At 30.0% G+C, this 19,719-nt stretch overlaps 1 protein-coding gene across 1 annotated transcript; it reads right to left on the bottom strand.

Annotated features, from left to right (window-relative positions):
- Positions 1–2,439: 2,439 nt before the first annotated feature.
- Positions 2,440–9,006, bottom strand: LOC108775318 (sorting nexin-29). Its single transcript, XM_018541649.1, has 12 exons — positions 8,731–9,006; positions 6,999–7,243; positions 6,406–6,707; positions 6,200–6,322; positions 5,573–5,825; positions 5,356–5,485; positions 4,896–5,137; positions 3,830–4,045; positions 3,595–3,751; positions 3,377–3,517; positions 3,124–3,263; positions 2,440–2,785 (listed from the first exon to the last, which is right to left on the bottom strand). The coding sequence occupies exons 1-12, from the start codon at positions 8,731–8,733 to the stop codon at positions 2,701–2,703; spliced, it is 2,037 nt and encodes a 678-aa protein (XP_018397151.1). The 5' UTR covers positions 8,734–9,006; the 3' UTR covers positions 2,440–2,700.
- Positions 9,007–19,719: the final 10,713 nt, after the last annotated feature.

Here is a 19,719-nt window from a genome sequence, read left to right as displayed (position 1 = left end):
TGAGGGGTACTGTCGACCTATTTTCTAGATTTTGGTACTGCTCGTGTGTGTAAAAAAAATATAATGTATATTATAAAATATTTCGATGTACCGAGCAATGTATTTATGTTATTGAATGGTGTGTATATATATATTTGCTAAAATAATCAAAGTTTGACATGTTTAATTCAGTTGAAGATAACAAAGTTTGTATGAATAAGCACTTTATTTAACTCTAACATATATATATTTACGTTATATCGATATGGTTTATTATTAGGTATTAGATATAATAACAACGGTTATTAACCAATTGATATTTACAAAATTGAAAATTTTATAATTTACCACATGATTTCGTATAAATTCACCGACTTGGCCTTATAAATACAAATATATTTAAATTTCTAAAATAACAAACATAATTGTTTGTTTTATAATTATTTATGACATTCTTAATATTCCAGAAGAGTATCTTACAATGCTATGTTATATTATTGCTTTCATTCGATCTTGTAGATGAAACGATGTTGAAATTTGTTTAGTTTCTAACTGGTCCTAGGGCTAAATCAAAATTAGTCAGAGAAGAGAAATAGAGTACGTAAATAAGTTAAAAACGCTTCTTGTACTAACCATTTCTGATACAGAACATAGTGATGCATATTTTCGCAAAATTAAAGTTTATTGATGAAACAACAGCACGTTCGTCAATGTGTATATATTACTATAATATATATGTATATTAATCTGTACATATACAACAATAATTCCGTGCTCATATTTTCGCAATAATTAATTGTTACTTAGTAACTTGTTAATTTTGTTTAATAAAAATGTTTCAGAATCGATATATGTATATATTTTTTTTTTAAATGTGGAAATTGATATTAAGTATAATTTTGTTTCACACATTTTCATTAAGAAAATTTCAATTTTTAGCAAGAAAAACTGATATATACTATATGTATATATATTGTGTGTATATGTATATACATATATATATCAAATTGTATATGATGTATCTTGTTAATATATATTATATATCATTCTGAAACAACTTATATATTCTTGTTTGTTATCAAACGATTTATTGGCTTTTTTATAATCTTACAAATAAATTTCGATATTATGATACTATTTTTATATTCATGATTAATTATCATAAAAGTGTATACAGAAATTGTATAAAAATATATATAACAAAGTTAGCATTGAGAATATTAGATAAAATTTTGTGCTTTTTAATATCTGTATTGAATACCTTGTATGATTTATTTAAAATTAAAAATTTTAATTCTGTCATTTTTATAGCTATATGAGAAAATGACATGATTTAATAATGATGTTTATGAATATAATTATTATAATACTGCGATTGTGATGTAATGTAATTTAAGCTCATGATATTTCGTTTGGCCATTTATATAAACACATCGACTGTTACGTGATGGCTTCATAAAATGATATAATTATTACTTGATCTTTATTCGTCGATTATAGGAAAAAAGAAAAAAACGTTAATAATAACAAGTATATTTGTAAGTCTAAGCATACCATGCTATTAAGGAAGAAAGAACTTCTCTCAATATGGAAAGGTGAGCACAGCCAAAGTGTTGCCTAGTACAAATATATTGTAAAAAAATGGATTGTTGTTTAAATGAGCCGAAAGTGCTACTTGCGTTTTGCGCAGATTTATTTCGACATACATTTATTTTTTTTTAAATATTCTTGATCTCACGAGTTCTCTTATTATCTTACCTCTCCATAGTGAGAATATCTTGTCTAAGTTATTAAAATTCATGTTTTATATACGCGATTAGTTGTACTCTAATTTATCGGCATAATATTATATGTACTTATTCCAATAACGATATGCACCTTTATTTTTGTCATAAAAAATAAATGAAAAAATGTACCTTTTTATATTACTATTAAGACGCCTTACATAAATAAACTTTTTAAAAAACGAAATATATCGTAATTTGATGCGCATTATACTTTACCATAGATAACAATTTATTTAATACGCTTTATACGAATAAGAAAGTTCATATTAGATACTTATTAGATAGTTATTTTCTCCATTCTTAAAAAAAAGATTATGATATACATATATCTGAATAAATTTATATTTCATTCAACAACTGGTGTATATATATATATATATATATATATATATATATATATATATATATATATATATACGTATATGTATTTTTAATCGCTTTTTAAATGTTTTACATATATACATATATCTTGAGCAAACATTAATTTAATTACTATTTTTTATAGCATGTAATTATACTTAATTATTGGGGTTCATAAATCAAATATAACACTACTAATATTGTGTTGAGTTTAACAAAAATAATATAATTTATATTGTCTTTAAACTTTCTTCTGTAATTAAATTGATAGGATTTCAGATTGGGATAATTTTTTTTTGTAATAAAATATTTAAAAAATATAAATCTCACTTGCATAGAAAAGACCAGCTTTTAATCATTTTTTGCTACATATCAATCTTATACACATGCTGAGCATCATATATTGTCGCATGTGCACAGATACACTCTTATTTACATAGATACATGCAACAATTAATGCTTGTTTGCTTCATCATCAACAGTGTATATTGTATATAACAAGATACTTGTCTGACGCAATTAAATTAAGATTTCTTTCTCGTTATGTACAAATTGGCTATAAAAATTGTCATGATTATAAACCCATATATTGAGGGGAGGAAGAAAATGTATTTCTTGCAGAATTATTTTTCCTCGATTCCTCAGCATTAGGAATATCACTGAAAATATAAGCTGATGGTAATATTTTGGCAAAAATATAAAAATATATTGAAAAAGACGATCTTTTTTTAAAAATAGAATTTTTTAATAATCTCTTTTTGTACTAAATTTTGCACTACATTTTTGTACTGAAGGAGACAAATTCTGAATTTTTCAGATAAACGCGAAAATCATAATTGTACTTAGCGCTAAATTTAAGTGGATATGTATTTACAGTTATATTGATAAGAAATTTCTTAAGTTTATAGTAGTATTGTCCAAAATAGTTGAGTTATTCGTGCAATTATTGGACAGTACTGATTTATCAAAAATAATTCTTATAGATTAAATAAATTACCCAAAGAAAGGTATCAGAGACACGAGCGTCTGTCTGCTTGGCCTACACGCAAATACAGGTGAACATTGCGCTATGCGCCCAACGACACGTCGTAACCATTGCTGCAGCTTTTGCCGTCGTTCTTCCACAAATTTTGCATCCTAGTTATTAATAATAACAAGTTATTAATAATCACTTGTTGCATCTAAATATTACTATTAATATTACTAAATATCATATCATGAATTTACGTTTCAATATATCTACAACTTACCTTATTTCCTATCGTTTTCTTCGGTGGAAATTCAAAAGTTGTAACAATAGTATCGTGTTTCTTTAGCTCTCGATAAAGTGCATAAAATTGAGCATATCGCCGGTAAATGTTCCACTCTATGTCTCTTATGCGTACGTAAATCTATGTTTAACATAATGAATATACAAATTATATACGAATTATTTTAGTAAAATTTTGGAAAACAATGACGATCGTACTTGATAAACATGATGGATATCAGATGATTGTCCTGTAAGAAAAGCTGATGGAATCCATATGTGAATAAGACATGGTGGCTCTGCAGGTAAATCGTCCTCGTTTAACGGTCCTCGGAGACATTCCAATTCCGTTTGCAGCATTTTTACTAATCTATCTCTGCATAACATTTGAACAGTGAAAGTATAGAGAAGCATTACAAGATTATTCGCGTGATACTTAATATTAATATAATACCTATTTGTCAATTGCATTGTCAATCTAGCATTAAATTCCATTAATTCAGCATGCATATCTGCAACTTGTATTAACTTTTCTTCATATTGTCGCGCCTCATTGTGATAGTCCAACGATGGATCTTCCTCGGATACTGTTGTGGAATTAGAATCTCGTCTTAACATCTGAACAGCAGTGACATACTTACGTAATTGCTGTCGTAAGAGTTCATTCTCTCTGCATAATAAAAAGTAAATCAAATTAATATAAATTATATTATTAGGGCTACGTTTGAGGAATGTGCTGTCATCGGTATTACGTCATTTAATCCTTGTTTTATGTGTAATGAATGATAAAGATAGAAACACAATAGCGCTGATAGTGCACTCTCCAAACATAGTCTAAATATATCAATAATTATTGTTAACAAAAATAATATCTTTATTATGAAAGTAATTAAGATAATTAAATTATATGATTCAGTCTGTGTATATGTGTAACATAAGATGTCTAATGTTAGGTGAAAGGCCGTTTATGAGCAAGTAAACTAAAATGAGTTGAAAAATCTTCCACCATTTTACAATTTTTGTAATTAATTGAATAATAATCACTAAACATCGCTGAATAGGCGTGTATCCGCTTAACCCATCGTCAAATACAAGCACATATGCATTTGAGGAGTTGCGCACAATCAAAGAAATAAAGAACAGGGAACAGAGAATAAGAATTTCAACTTATCAAAATAGTGTATTCCACAGTACATAGTTTCTTTTTTTTTTCAGTACATAAGTTGAAATTCTTATTCTCTGGTTCCTGTTCCCTATTCTTCTGATTGTGCGCAGCCTCTTAGTGATTACTAGTTAACTAATTGCAAAAATTAAAAAATAGTAGAAGACTTCAACTCCACAGTTCACAGTTTTTTAGTCCGCTCTACCGGTTTATTATATATAAAATAAGTGTACGCGCGCGCACGCATGTATAATGGGTACGATCCACTTGACGTTATAAATATTTCGAAGTATTTGTAGCATCAAGTGAACTATAGCCCATAATTGTTAACATTAATCATATAAATAATCATAATTACCTGTTCAATGTTTGCAACTGTAATTCATGTCTTTCTAAATAATGTTGATGTTGCCTCTGGAAACGAGCTAACTGCAATCTGCTTGTTATTGCATCTTCCCTAGCTTGTTCCAGCACTTCTGTCATAGCTAAAAGTCTTATGCGTAATGTATCTATATCTAAATTTTCTGGATCTATATGGAAATCTAAACCAACTAATGGTTCTGTTGCTTCCAATGCAGGTTCTGTTACTTCTGACGAATCCTAAATAAAAATAAAATTTAAAAATATGCATATATACTGCATGTTTTGTTTCAACTATCTTATTCTTTATATAGAGATATATTATATTATTACATTATATACGAATTATAGAATATATTTACAATATATTTACAAATCTGTGCTTTAATTGTTAAATGTTTATAATAATAAAAAATACATTAAATTCTTTTGTTAAACATAATTAAAATGTAACTTACGTCTAAGTAATTTGGCAGACTAACTAACATATCGTCTAATGTTTGATCAAGTGATGAAACAGGTACAAGGCCGCCCAAATTTCCCGTATCCATTACAGGAGTTAATATTTTCTCCTCTTCAAAAGATTCACTGTAGATATTAGATTTTTATTAAAAAAAAATCATTTTATATCTATTATTATATTACATAATAATAGTTATAATGAAAGATGTTTACCATTGTTCCCAGTCCGGAAGTTTTGTATTGATTGCTGTGCTGTCATTAGAATCCATTTGAGGTTGACAATCTGATAAACATGGAGATGTAGAATCTTTAGTTGGCGTTATTGTAGGAGAACTAGAGCATGTTGGTGGTGCACTAATAGAAGTTGCAATTTCCTTGTGTTCTTCTTCCTCATTGTCATCATCAAAAGAAATTATGCGAGTTTGCACTTTCTTTTTCCGTTTTTCTTGTTCAGACGGGAGAGATTCTGTTAAATAACAATTAGCATAATAATTAATAACTCAATACTAACAATTACAATAGCTTAAAAAAATTTTTCTTTTAAATATGTTGATATAAAAATTAACTGTTCACTTTATTAATTTAAACAATATTGGAAATTTAAAACAAAGTTTGTTTTAAATAAATAATTATAAGTTTATTAAAATAAAATTTTATAAGAGAAATTTAAAAAATGAAAAGTTACAAAGAAAAGTAGTAATTATTGATAATAATTAGAACATTATGTAAAATTATAATAAATGTTATAAATAAGTTTTATAACTTCAAGAGTTACGAATTATGTAATTTTTAACAAATGTGAAAAATATTCTATCCCAACTTAATATCTATATTTAATACCTGGTATTACTGTAGAAATAATTGGTTCTGATTGCGCGTATCTATTTCTGTCTATTCCTCTTCCATTTAGGTCATCAAGTTCCTCATTGTCTGTTCTTATCGCAAATAAAATAGTACCGAGACCTAATAAATATACATGTGTATGATAAGATTAATTAAATATTTTTCAATAAGAATACAGTAAAGTATTATTTACGAAAAAATACCTGCAGCTACATTAGGTAAAACAGAACTCTTTTCTTGATCAAGTAAGAAGGCCCATTCTTCATAAAAAGGTGACAATGTGTTAGGATTTATAATAGCATGTAAGTGCCGTTCTAGAGATCTTTCGTTCAAGACAGCTCTCAGCCATGCTCTGCCTCGACCATAATCCGTATGAACTTTTCTCAACATACTAAAACGTTCCTGCTCGTGCCATGTAAATTGATCTTTTATGCATGGCCAGAATGCTATATCTGTTGCATTACCAGGTTTTGCATTACCACCAGAAACCAAATCAGATACATGTCTATAAAATAAATATAAATAAAAATATTTCTATTAATTCGACATATTCTTATCAGATATCATAACTTAAAGTAATTATGATCATTTGTGTTTTTAAAATTATTCATTCTATAAACTTATCAATAAAAAAAACTCCATGCATTTTTATCATCTTGTATTTATCATCTGATGAGTCATACGATAGATAAAATTATAAAGCATGTCTGTTTCATGACCTTGTATATGCTCATACAAGAAATGGGAGACAAAAGATAAATACACATAAAAAGCATTACAATATTATAAACATTACCTAAATGCTGAATTAATTTTTTCTATATAATTTGTCTTTAACCCATGACTAAAGATCAATTCAAATATATGGCAGAGTTTTGCTACACATGTTTCTGATTCTGTAGCTAATTCTGCACGTCCACCAAATCTGACGTGGCATTCTTTTGCAGACACTAATAGATCTTCCAATAATTTTTCCTTCTCAGTTGCATGATCTACTATGTTATGTGTATTTGGCACTATCGCTGACATAATACGTAAAGCCTAGGACAAATAACATTTTAAGAGAAACAGATAAAAATTAACAGTTTCGGAAAGAATCTTAATATTTCTTAAGTGTTTGCTGTATTTTTTAATTATGCCCAATTTCTTCACCTCTAAATAACTTTATCCAGGAGATATCTTTAAGATAAAGTTATCCACAATTTGTCTAGAAGTGAAGAAATTGAGCACTGATAATATAGAAGATTGTATTATTACTTAAATGAAAATCTATTATAAATTAAAACTATTTAAAAATAAACTCAGAAAGAAAAAGGCACTAGGAATTAAGCGCAGATAAATTTACGCAACGCTGATATATATCAAGCAAAACCTATTTATTACAATAATTGTGCTAATTGATAAATGCACTTAACTCCTAGTGTCCTTTTCTTTCCGAGTTTATTTTTGAATTGTACAGGAGTTTTTGTTATCCAAGAATTATTATATGTTTTAAAACTATTTTTTTTAAATAATTATATATATTCTCTATATTTTATATATTAATATATTAAATCTGATATTTAAATATTCAAATATAAATATTAGATGTTTATGGAGCAATTGTAATTTTAATATCTATAATATCAGTTTTATTAAAACTGTCTCTGAAATTTGTTCTAAATTAAGATGATCAATCAGTAACACAAGTCATTTCTCATTTACATATAAATATTGTATCATTTAAATATCATATACAGGTATTCTGTATTTAAATATAAATCTTCTCCAGTTTGATTACAGTTTCTTAAATACTCCGATATTACGAAAACAATATTTTAAAATATACAAAGTAAAAATAATTACTTTTCCATAAAGTAACTAAAAAGAATATCATGTTTATTAATTTTTGAAAGAATTTTAAAAGAAATATTACAGTTCATAAATATATATATATATGTATACATATGAATATAAACAGATATCCAATTACATAGATAACAGAGAAAGTAAATAATTTAAAAAAAATAATTTTAGGAAAGAAAAATATGAATCATAGTATATTATTTCATATAATATTTCTAAACAATATACATTAAACATAATTATCAAATTCGTAATAGTAATTTTTGAAATAAAAAAAATCACGCAGTCTTGGCTTGAAGAAATACATCAACGTGTGCATTCCTTGTAAGTTATTAAAGCTTTTAAAGAGAATCCATATATATTCCTCAGCGATTTGACAATTGGATCTATGTTCGTACAACGTACCCACGCAAAACATTGAGAATCTGCCATAATACTTTATAAACAACTTTTAGCTTTGTGATGAAATTACGGCAAGGTATTCGGAACGATCACGCAATTTTCTCCAGATTTCTCTCGGATACTTTTAATACACATCCGATTGTAACAATAATCGTTCCGAATAATACCGAACATCGCGATTACGCACGGTATCAGCTCAATCGGCTGTGATCGTTGGCGTTGGATATCAATGACACATAATGGAAAGGGAAACACAAAGGAGCTTAGCCAGCGAAACTTACCATTTAAGCGACGCAGTGAGGAATCACACCGCTTCGATTTGCTTTCACGAACAGGGATCGCCAACATTCATCAGAGATTTTGCGACCTAGCGACGATAGTCGTGTACGCGAAAAACCCGTAGCGAGTATAGGACTCGTCACTGCTCGTCACTCTGGAGGCACGACGATGTTGGTGCGTCGTCGTTGTCGCGTCATGACATTTCACGCGTTCACAGTTTGCTTACGATGACACTGGATTACACGAGACGATCGCAAAAGACGCGTGAAGAGTGATGAAGAGTGAGGACGCGATGACGCGTGAGTCGTGACGCTAAAAGTACACAGAGGCAGTGATGGAAGTGAAACTTGGTAAAAACTGCCCCACAACAAGCCAAGAATCCAGAAGTTTGTTAGACCTGGAGAAACCTGAGAGAGGCCACGCCAACGTTTTTCGTGACAGCGTCGAAGTGGTCCATACACTAGCGCCACTACATCCATTTTCGTTATGGGTACTACGTAGCTACATCCGTGATATCTACCAGAGAGAAACCCCGAGAGAATCATTTTTCGTCTATCGAACCTCGAATAATAATGTCCACGTTATTGTGGTTCTCTTCCATGCTATTACGTGACTTAGATGAGGACGAACAATCAACTTCGATGATCTGATAAAATAATAGGCCCCAAATGGACACAGTAGACCGCAATAATGTCACAAATTCTTTGTTTACAGGAATCATCTACACAAAATAAATTATACAAATAAATTATACTATAATGAAGATGATACTAAATTATACTACCTATATAATATTATATATAAGATTTTTTAGAATCTTTTAACATCGATATAAAATATTTTTTGTTAATTTATTGTATATAAAGTTTCATGCTATTATATAAGACGCAAACATAATGTAACATATGCAGGTTCCTTTTTTGATTTTTCTATAAATATACGATTACCTTCAGCTCTCTGATATATATAGAACTATTAGTCACTTTAATAACACTACACGATAAAAATTATATTAGCTTTAATTTTGGTCTTACTGTCTTTTTAGTTTTTATATCATGCCGGTTTACACGCCACTTGTAACATTTTATAATGCAGCGTAATCTTTATATTTAAAACCGTATTATTAAAAAAATAAAATATATATAAGTATATAAAACCTGATTTAGAAATTTACGAACGTATGTAATATTATGAATAATATTATGTCACTATTATTTAAACTACACAATTTGTAAAAGAAAATCGTAAAAATTTCATTTTCTTATTTTGTGGAGTTTATTTCCAGCCGATTTTGTTAGAAATAATTTAAGCTACGAATATATGTGCGCGAATTATGAGTTTTAATAAAGTGTAATAATTAGTTTTCGAAAACTAAGGGGTGTCTCTTTATAAGGTGTCTCTTTTGTCAGTATTGGTGACTTTCTTAATTCTATTGTTTAAAAGACGATTGAAAAAATTCAATGCGTGGAATAATTATTTCTTCAAATATTAATTTTTTGAGCACTACTTTAGTTTGAATATATATAATATAATACATATTTATGTACAGAGAGATATAGTTTCAATGGGGAGAGAATGTTTTTTAAACGTCTTTAAAACGTTCATTAAACATTTTAAAAACTTTCAAAAAACATTCTCTCCTCATTGGAGTACTGCACCGGCAAATGTCAACACCGTGAACAGATTATTTATATCATTCAGTAATTCTGTTATTATGATATAAATTATTAGATACACCACGGCGTTCTGCGGTAAATCAAAAATAAGGTGGAAATGCGCGCGAGATCCATGCCAAAAGTGATAATGGAATTGACGTTATCGAAATTATTAAATTGACGTCGAATCGACGTCGATTCAATGTCGAAATCATCAAATTGACGTTGAATCGACGTCAATGCCACTATCATTTCTGGCTAGAGAGGAAAAGTGGGATAAACGGTTCACGACAATGAGAAACGTCGCGTGGTTTATAAAATCTCTGTTTTTTTTGTTTTATTGATGCTTTGACAACATGGGCTGAGACACACACATTTGCTCATAGTTCATATGTGAATTTAACCACTGCGTGTTCAAACGTATACGTACACAATCCATTAAATAATCGTGCCGCGCCGACCGATGTGCGCCATCGTATCAGTTCAACATTTCGGGTTTATGTAAATCACACACGTATAAAATGTCGATGCGGAATCGGTCGTTCGTAAACGGCACGCGCGGTCCGCAATTTTCTGTCGAATCGCAGAGCCGGCGGGGTATGCACTAGCTGAACACCCTTGAAATAAATCATACGGAGTCGTATCACGCCATACGCGGGCCGCGTCGTGAAATGTCGACGTTCACGCGCGATAACGCACTTCGGCACACGCAGATTGATAAGGTATCGATTCGGTCGTGCAATCGTTACACTTTGACATATCGCACGAGCAATAACAATCGCTCTACCGGAGAAAAATTGTTCTATTAATCCTGGACGCAGACAAGGCTCACAGAACCGATAAGTTTGGCTTTTACGGCCAAGTTCACGTGTGTGTGTGTGTGTGTGTGTGTATACGTGATTATTATTTTAATCACCTGTTTTATATTATACTTAATAATAACGAATGTGCAGAGAAGTGATATAAAGATAAAAAAGTACTTATATGTGCAATTTTTACATAAACATTTTCAAAAGTTATGTACTTAATCTCTTGGAAATTCAATTCTGTATCACTTACATGCCTAAATATGAATTTTTCATATTCTGGCAAAGCCAGTTTTACATGTTTCCGCTTTTATATTTGCAAAAATCTTATATTATTTGTTTTATCATTACTTAATTGCTAATATATTTTGCAAAAAAAAAAAAAAAAATAGCAAGATAGATATTTTCTTACTGAGCGTATAAGCTTTCCCGTATGACTAATTTAGCCGAAAAGAATTTTACCAATATATATTGAAGATACTGTTATTTTATTTTCGAATAATTAATTAATTTAATCCTAACTTTAGTTAATTAGCGATTATTTGCGTAAATAGAATAACAGCATTTTCCGCGAATAAGCGAGAAGGAATTTATCTCGCAATATTATCTGTCCAAGATTAATCCACAATGTTTTCGCAATTGGTGCGCGAGCGTCGACATGCCCACGGCAACGCCGGAGAGGATTGAAGCGAGAAATCGCAAAACGATCGCGAACGTAGCGTCCTTAGTTTTATTGCCACGAGCGTCTCACGAACATTTAACGATGAAGATCTTACACATTGATCGTCTGAAACGAGGACGGGAGACCGTCGGGGACCGACTCCGGTCGCCCGGCAAGTCTCATACATGCGCGTACGCGCGTATCGTTAAGTGCGCGCGAAATTTGCACCGCGGCGAATCTCCGGGGGACACGTTTTGAAGGAGATTGCTCGCAATATTGCACGCTTGTCGATACACGCGCACGCATACACGTATGTACATAGATATCCGAGGAGATCCATATGGGTCGTAAGAATAGGTCGACAGGATAGACTCTTCTAATAGACTTTGCAGACGGACATAATAGAAATAGTTAATATATATATAGCATCATATATTAATATAATATTCAGTAATAATATAATATCTATTATATATTAATATGTATATTGATATTTTTTTTTTCCTTTTCATAATAGCGCCTCTTCCCGCCTTTTCTCATCTCTGTTTTTTTGTCTTGAGGTGTGTGATAACCCAGCGATTTGCTTCAGGTTCAAATGGATATGATGTAAAAAGTACATATTACGCGTCAGCCTTATTACACGTGCTTATCAAATATCCGTTTCCGAGCCGCTAAAAAATCTCTCCTCTCAACGTTTTGTGATCGCGCCTCAACCCTTTCGCTAAATCTTAGCAAGTGAGCGGTTATATATGCGTGCCCGAATTATTATATAGTAAGTATCAGCATATAAAATGAAGATGCGATGAGATTTGACATTTGTTAATTAATAGTGCTTTGCACGCATATACAAGGAACACATAAAAATTGCATTATTCGTGTCTTATATAGACAATTTGCAAAAAATTCGCTTTGTTTTATCATCATCTTTTTAGGAGATTTTAGAAATCGCCTAATCTTAAATTTTTTGTTTCAACGATGTCTGTTCTAAATACAACTAAATTGTGTAAATTGTAATTTTGTGCAAACTGCGAAAACTTGCAGAGCATAGAAATTTATTCGTCGTTAATTTTTTAACGTTTCCAATAAACGAAAGTGGCGAAAGGGTTGAAATTCGTAGAATTTCAGGTAGACTATTTTCGCGCAGGATTACATCGAGGGACGCAGGACAAGTTATTTTTACGAAAACGTGGAGGATCTTCATTTTTCTATTTCATTAATTTTGAATATATTTCTTTCAGCGAATCTTAGAGCTTCTTCGTTTTCTATTTTAATCGTAATCTATTATTTCATCTCCATATTCTCGTTTAAATAGCTCATCCTGTATTATACTCAAAATGATAAGAAACAACTTCGATGTATAGGTGCTTGTACGGTGCTCGAATGCTCGAAATCAAATGCGAACGTCTGATTGTATTCATCGTTTTTTTTTTTTTATAAAAAATGTACACAGATAGTGACTTTTGTCGGCTGTGACGTTCTAAGAGTGAATTCGAGACTAAATTTACGTGCCTGTCTTTTCTTTCTCTATAATATAGGTACACCGACTCGAGTTAAACCTGAAAATTAAAAAAATGTGCACAGAAAAACGGCATCTTTTAGAATGTACATAAATTTGTTATGCAAAAGGAGATTTATTTAATTTAAGGAGTCAACTTTATTTAAATATCTCGTATTGTTCTTATACTGCGAATAATTTATTCAATACAAAAATAAAAATTTTTATAAATTGTTGGATTAAATAAATATAGGAATATATTTAAAACTAATTAATAAAAAATAAATTATTTTAATTTACTTACATTTTCTAAATATATTTCCGCTTTAAACAAATTTTTTTGCGGTTTTTACACTAATATCAATTTATTCACGTTTTATTCTTTTATGTATTCTTTCAAAAAAATTATTTAAAAAATATAAATTTTACCTATGAATATTGTTCTAAATATAATTAAAAATGTTTTCGCAGAAATATTACATTATGTTTATTAAAAGAATTAAAATTTGATAGAATAATAGTAACAATTTTTTCTATTGAAAAAAATTTGATTCAGATGCTTTTCAGTTATAAGGAATCAGATTAGATTGTCTGATAATCGAGCAGAACTTGCATCATGCTTAATTATCGTCAGATAATCTCCTCAGTAAAAAGAGACGCCGTTTTTCTCATTCTAAGTTTTTTCCAGTCGACTTTGATTCAGTTTTTTCAATGAAAAAACCTCATGTCTTTTATTAGCTATCATTAGTAGAATTCTTTAGAACATTTTAAATTGATTTTGTTGACGCGTCTTAAGATCAGTTGTCTCAACGCGATTACACTATATTTTATTAATAAAGAAATAATATATAATTTTTTAGGCAGCAATAAGTAATTAGTCCATATTATATCAAAATAATATGTACTATTTACTCACTATATTTAGATATAGACATTTGTTACGTTAAATGTTCAACATATTGCTCTTTTGTATATTTAAAATTATAAATATTCTTTAAAAGCTGTCAGAGATTTTGAGAACACTGAATGTATTATAAATAAATCTGGATCAAGTTATGCAGGAAGGAAACAATTAAAAGTATTTGATTTATCGATCGATTCTCTATTCTTATATAGAAATCGTTCCGATTCTCAAATGTTAAAACTGTTGCAACTTATAAAGTGACAGTTTCTTGTTCTAATTCGATATAGTACATTTAAATATTAAAACAAAGTTCTGATCACATTCATTTTTTCATAAGGACTCTCATTCATACTTTATCGAAAAGGATCGTCCATTCTTATATATATAATGGATATGAAACTCTTTTCTTTTTTTGATCTTTGAATGAAGAACGCATGATTAAAAGTTCAAAACGACAAGTGCAAAGACAAGCTACTTAATTAAAGCTTTGATCTACTATCGCATATTCGTATTAGGATCAGATTTGCCGTCGAATATACTCGAATGTTCGAAAGGCAACCGCATAATTAATTATTCCAAATTATTTGTATAATTAGAAAAAATTTAGATATTTATAGTTAAAGTATTTATCAAGTATTAAGTTAATTACTTAGAATAATTTATTTGAGAAAACTCGATTGGATATTTAATTATAAATAATACTTTTTATCAAATAATCGCAATTTAATTTAATTCTAGTACGTATTTAATTGTTTTCAAAATTTATACGCTGGATAACTAATTGTTATTGTAAGAGTATGCTCTCTTGGAGTAATGGAATAATTATCGACCCGAATATTCGCAATTCAAGCATGCGGATACTCGAGAAATCCCACTTTGGAATAATTACCACACACAGCTGGAATATTATTATTGAATATTCGAATTATACGTTGCACACTTCGAGTAATTCCAACGGTACTGAGTGGAATGCGTCCAGGAACCATATTTCCGAGTTGAATGCGTTGCAATTACAAAATCAGCAGAACATACTTGGACTTCCCGAGAAATTCTCCGCGTCCGCATGAATTCCTGCGGGTTTACTCGCAAACGCGAAGAAACAGAGTACGTATGCTGTACAAAAACAATTTAACATACAAACACAAAAGCCCCAAGTCACTCAATGCATACTTACGCGAAATATTGTACATTGAATTACACTAGAAAAGGTGCTTTTAATCCTCCCACGCAGTAGAAAGAGTGATTCATTTTAATTTTAATAAGCAAATATCTCCAAATAAAAGTTGTATGATATCAAGGGGTACATATAATAATGACGTCTCCCTCTATACTATATAATTTTTATTTAGAACGTTTTTTTTTTAATTTCATATTTATATAAAACATTTGCCTTTTAAGATTAAAATAAACTTCGTGACTATATTTTAAATAAAAACGTTAAACATATATATTAAATCATGTACGATATATAGTTTGAATAATTTAAGTAAAATTTCTATTTACTATACTGAAATACTAAATCTCTTATTTCGATTAGTACATAATAATAAATTATTTAAAAAAAATTAAATTATTTTACACTTGAGAGAAATAGTCAATTTCCTCATCCGAAGGACTCTTTCCTTGCTAATTAAAAATGCTTTGATTTTTCTTCACATTAAAACGTGAGAGGATTAATAAGAACGATAATTACTCTGCTAATTCTCGACATACAATTAGTTAAATCGTATATTATTACATTTTCTACTACCGACTCTACCACCCATCTTTGATATATTATTATATTTAGTCCCGAAAATAACATCCGTACAAAATTGACTACAGCCGATTGCTTTTATGATGTGTGTGTTTGAGAGTAGGTCATTTTAAAATCATTTTCGTGCGATGACAAAGTGAAATTCATCGATTACTCTATGCTTTACGTTACTTCATTTCTTTTCGTTCATTTCTATCTCACTTTTTCTTCTTTCCCTATCTCTTTCCTTGTGAAATAGGATGTGTATATACGTATTGACCTGGGATTTTCCGACCGGTAGTGCTAAATTGTGTTCATAGGATTGAGTGAAACGCTCTATGAAGATAAAAAAATATGCGACGATCTGCATAATAAAGATATCATTTGTTCTTTTTTTTTATACGTATATGTAAAAGTGTTATTCTCTCGTTTTCTCGTTTTTCCTTCATTGAATAAAATATCGAATGTTATTTAATTTTAAGTTATCTTTAAACAAAAATTACATTAGTTAACTTATATCGAATAATATTCCCCTCTAAAATGATAATTATAAGATTTCTTCAAATGATAATTTGTCAATCTTATCATACAAAGTCATCAAAAATATTTTGTATACGTAGCGTATGTTGTAATATTAATTAAACAACTTATCTGTGAATTTTATACACTTCTGTGCAATTTAAATAATCTTGGAAACTCGATTTAATTATATATTTCTTTCGATATACGAATATACTAATGATTTTAGTTTTCTTTATTGTATTTAATGATAATAAAAATGATCTTATTATTAACGTAAAACGGTAAATTCTTGCATAAATATATTGCTGTAATCTTAAAATATCTTTGAGATATGGCGTTTATACGGACGAAATGGTTAAAGATCCGTATATTGCATAAATCATTTGCAAAGTTTGCCCAACACCGAATGAGATCGCTTATAAAGTATACGAGTCTCACATTTTCATCAGGATACGCACTTTGCATTCTGAAATTGCATTTTACGTATTATATATTCTCGTTGGAATAGACGGTGATACAAGTTGGTGTTTGGTCCATGGCATAGCTCTCTCTTATTTTTATTAATAGTTACTCGTATCGATCACAATATTAACTTCGATATCGTCGTGGAACTAAAACTCGTGCTCATAGTTGCGCTTGTGACTTAGCTCCTAGAAAAAGATCGTGATAAATTCTAACATCATTGGAAAAGTTGCGACGCAATGATTCATGGGAGCAGCGAGCACACACTGTCTGGACCGGTGCTAGATAGTTTTTTATATATTATAATAATGGCACTATACCATATATTTAAATAATCAAATTTTGCTGAATATAATGTATTTATTATAGAACTCTGCTAAACAATTATATATTTTTTTTTCTAAAACTAAATGCACATTTATTAAGGATATATATAATTTTTTAGAAAAATATTGGCTAGAATGTAACATTTTATATACTATTTCTTATTAAAAATATAAAGTAAAATTATTATAGCGTTATCAAAAATTTGACAAATATTTTAAAGAAATATAAAAACAAATTACAGTAGAATATTAATTAACGTAATTAACTGCGCAAGATGAAATTTTTATTTTTCTCTTCTATTTATTTTCTGCTTACATTTTTCTTCAAAAATTTAAATTATCTATTCAACTCTGTTTCCAATTGAGATTTTATCTAGCGCCGATCCAGACGCGCTCTAAAATTTTCAATAATGTTGAATGTTTTGGACTTGTAAAGATTGAAGATAATGACACTTTGTGTCGAAGATAATATCCGGTCGGAGGGAATAATAAAAATTGACGCGGAGGGGTTGCATTTTCTACATACTTTTATCTTATTAGGCCGAAAGCGCGTTTTCACGACGCGCTTCGTCAAATTTTTATATCCGGCCGGGCATTATCCTGGTGCAACGACTTCCATTTCCTTGGATGCTGTACACACATTCTTTTACGAATCCTGACCCTTTCCTGATATTACGTTTACATAACTTAAGCGTTGTTATAGAATTCATTCTTGGATTAAACTCTATTTTATAGAGTGTTAAACTAATGCACTCTCGCCACTTCATTGACTCCACTGTCGTTGTGATTAGACACATTGTTATTATTATACAAACAGTAATATAATTCATGCAAATTTAATTATAAAACAATTTTCGAGAGAGGCCACTATGCCGACTATTAATATACAGATATGGATAAGTTGAAATTGTTAATAGTAGGTGGTTTAATTATGAACGTCGGATGAAAGTTTTAGTTCAATTTGTGCGTTTCCTGGTCCGAGCGAAAATGTAATTGCTGCCAATTTTAATTTAATCCATTCCATTTTCCCTCGATTCAATTTAAGAACAGATATGAGTGAAAACCTATAATTTACCACGGCACGAATGATAATTTTTCAGGAAACGATTGCAAAAATTGTAGAGAATTTTCATTTAATTTGAATAATCTTCGCTTAACTTACTTTAAAAATGCAATTATCATCCATTACTGTAGTTTTGTAAAAATGGGAAATACTGTAAATTTAACGACAGGATATTTCTTTCGAAACTTTTTGCATAAAGTAGCACAGACATCACACAGCAGTTGATTAATTCCACCAAATTAATGAATTATATTAAAATTTATATACAACAAAAATAAGTTTCTCTATTTTTTCATAGAATTTATGTTTGCTTCACACTCTCTCATTCAAATTTTAATAGCATTTCCAGTATTTAAATTTTAAATTAGTATTTTAATTAGACAAAGAAGTAGGTTAAAAAGTGCCAACGAGACTGGAGTAAATCGAGATCTTTTTTCATCCTTTTAACTTAGGAATTATTTAGTAACAATTACTTACAAAGAATGGAAGTAGAAAAGCTGTCATACTTATTTATTTTAATTGCACATCAAAGTATTATTTTATGATTGCAATAACTTTCTTTCTCAACCCTTGTAGTAGCGACATTTTTTGTGAAAAATGGATATGTCAGTTCGATATTTTCAATATTATATACTTAATATTTTTTAGTTATATATTTAAGTTCCTAGTTATCATCTTTTTGTATCGAAAAAGAATCTTAGAAATCATACAAACAGTTATGTTCAAAACTAATTTCTTTCTTAATGATCTCAGTTCTCGAGAAGCACGATCAAGTGGAGTAATTGTAACTTTCGAGTAAATAAGACAATGCGATGAGCTTCCAATGATGAATAATTGCAATTACTTATAACGACGTTATGAGGAATATCATTTTTCATGATTTTTCGCAACATCTTTTGCCATCGGAAAATCATTATCGTTGTCTCGTTTACACGACCCCTTCGCGATCGAATCTTATTCTAAGACCGGGGTAAGGCTCGACAGGAAGTCGCAGCGCCAAGGATCAATGCCGCGAGGCAAATGATAGATATTTTCGCGGTATCGCCCTAATATTTACAGTAAAGCCGCCTACCAGTCGATGGCCGCGCACGACGATGGTCGGTTGCCGACCCACTCGATCTCCATCTTCTCGAGAGTTCCACCTGTAGAAGGATGAGTCTGTACAAAAATGATGAACCGCGCGTAAGATATTACACGCGGTCGCACGTGGATGCACGAGAGACACAGATGCACTTTCGCGGAGCACTATCTGCCACGGTTATTTCACCGCAGTGTGATACGTTATCCTTAAATTTTCATATCCTAGCTTCGGGATGGACCCGACAACACCACCTGACGTCGGACGGCACGGATATCTCTCTT

Source organism: Cyphomyrmex costatus, unplaced genomic scaffold (genome assembly GCF_001594065.2).
Source record: "Cyphomyrmex costatus isolate MS0001 unplaced genomic scaffold, Ccosl1.0 scaffold297, whole genome shotgun sequence".
Taxonomy (NCBI): Eukaryota; Metazoa; Arthropoda; class Insecta; order Hymenoptera; family Formicidae; genus Cyphomyrmex; species Cyphomyrmex costatus.
The sequence above is the reverse complement of the archived record's forward strand: the minus strand, read 5'-3'. Positions and strand labels throughout refer to the sequence as shown.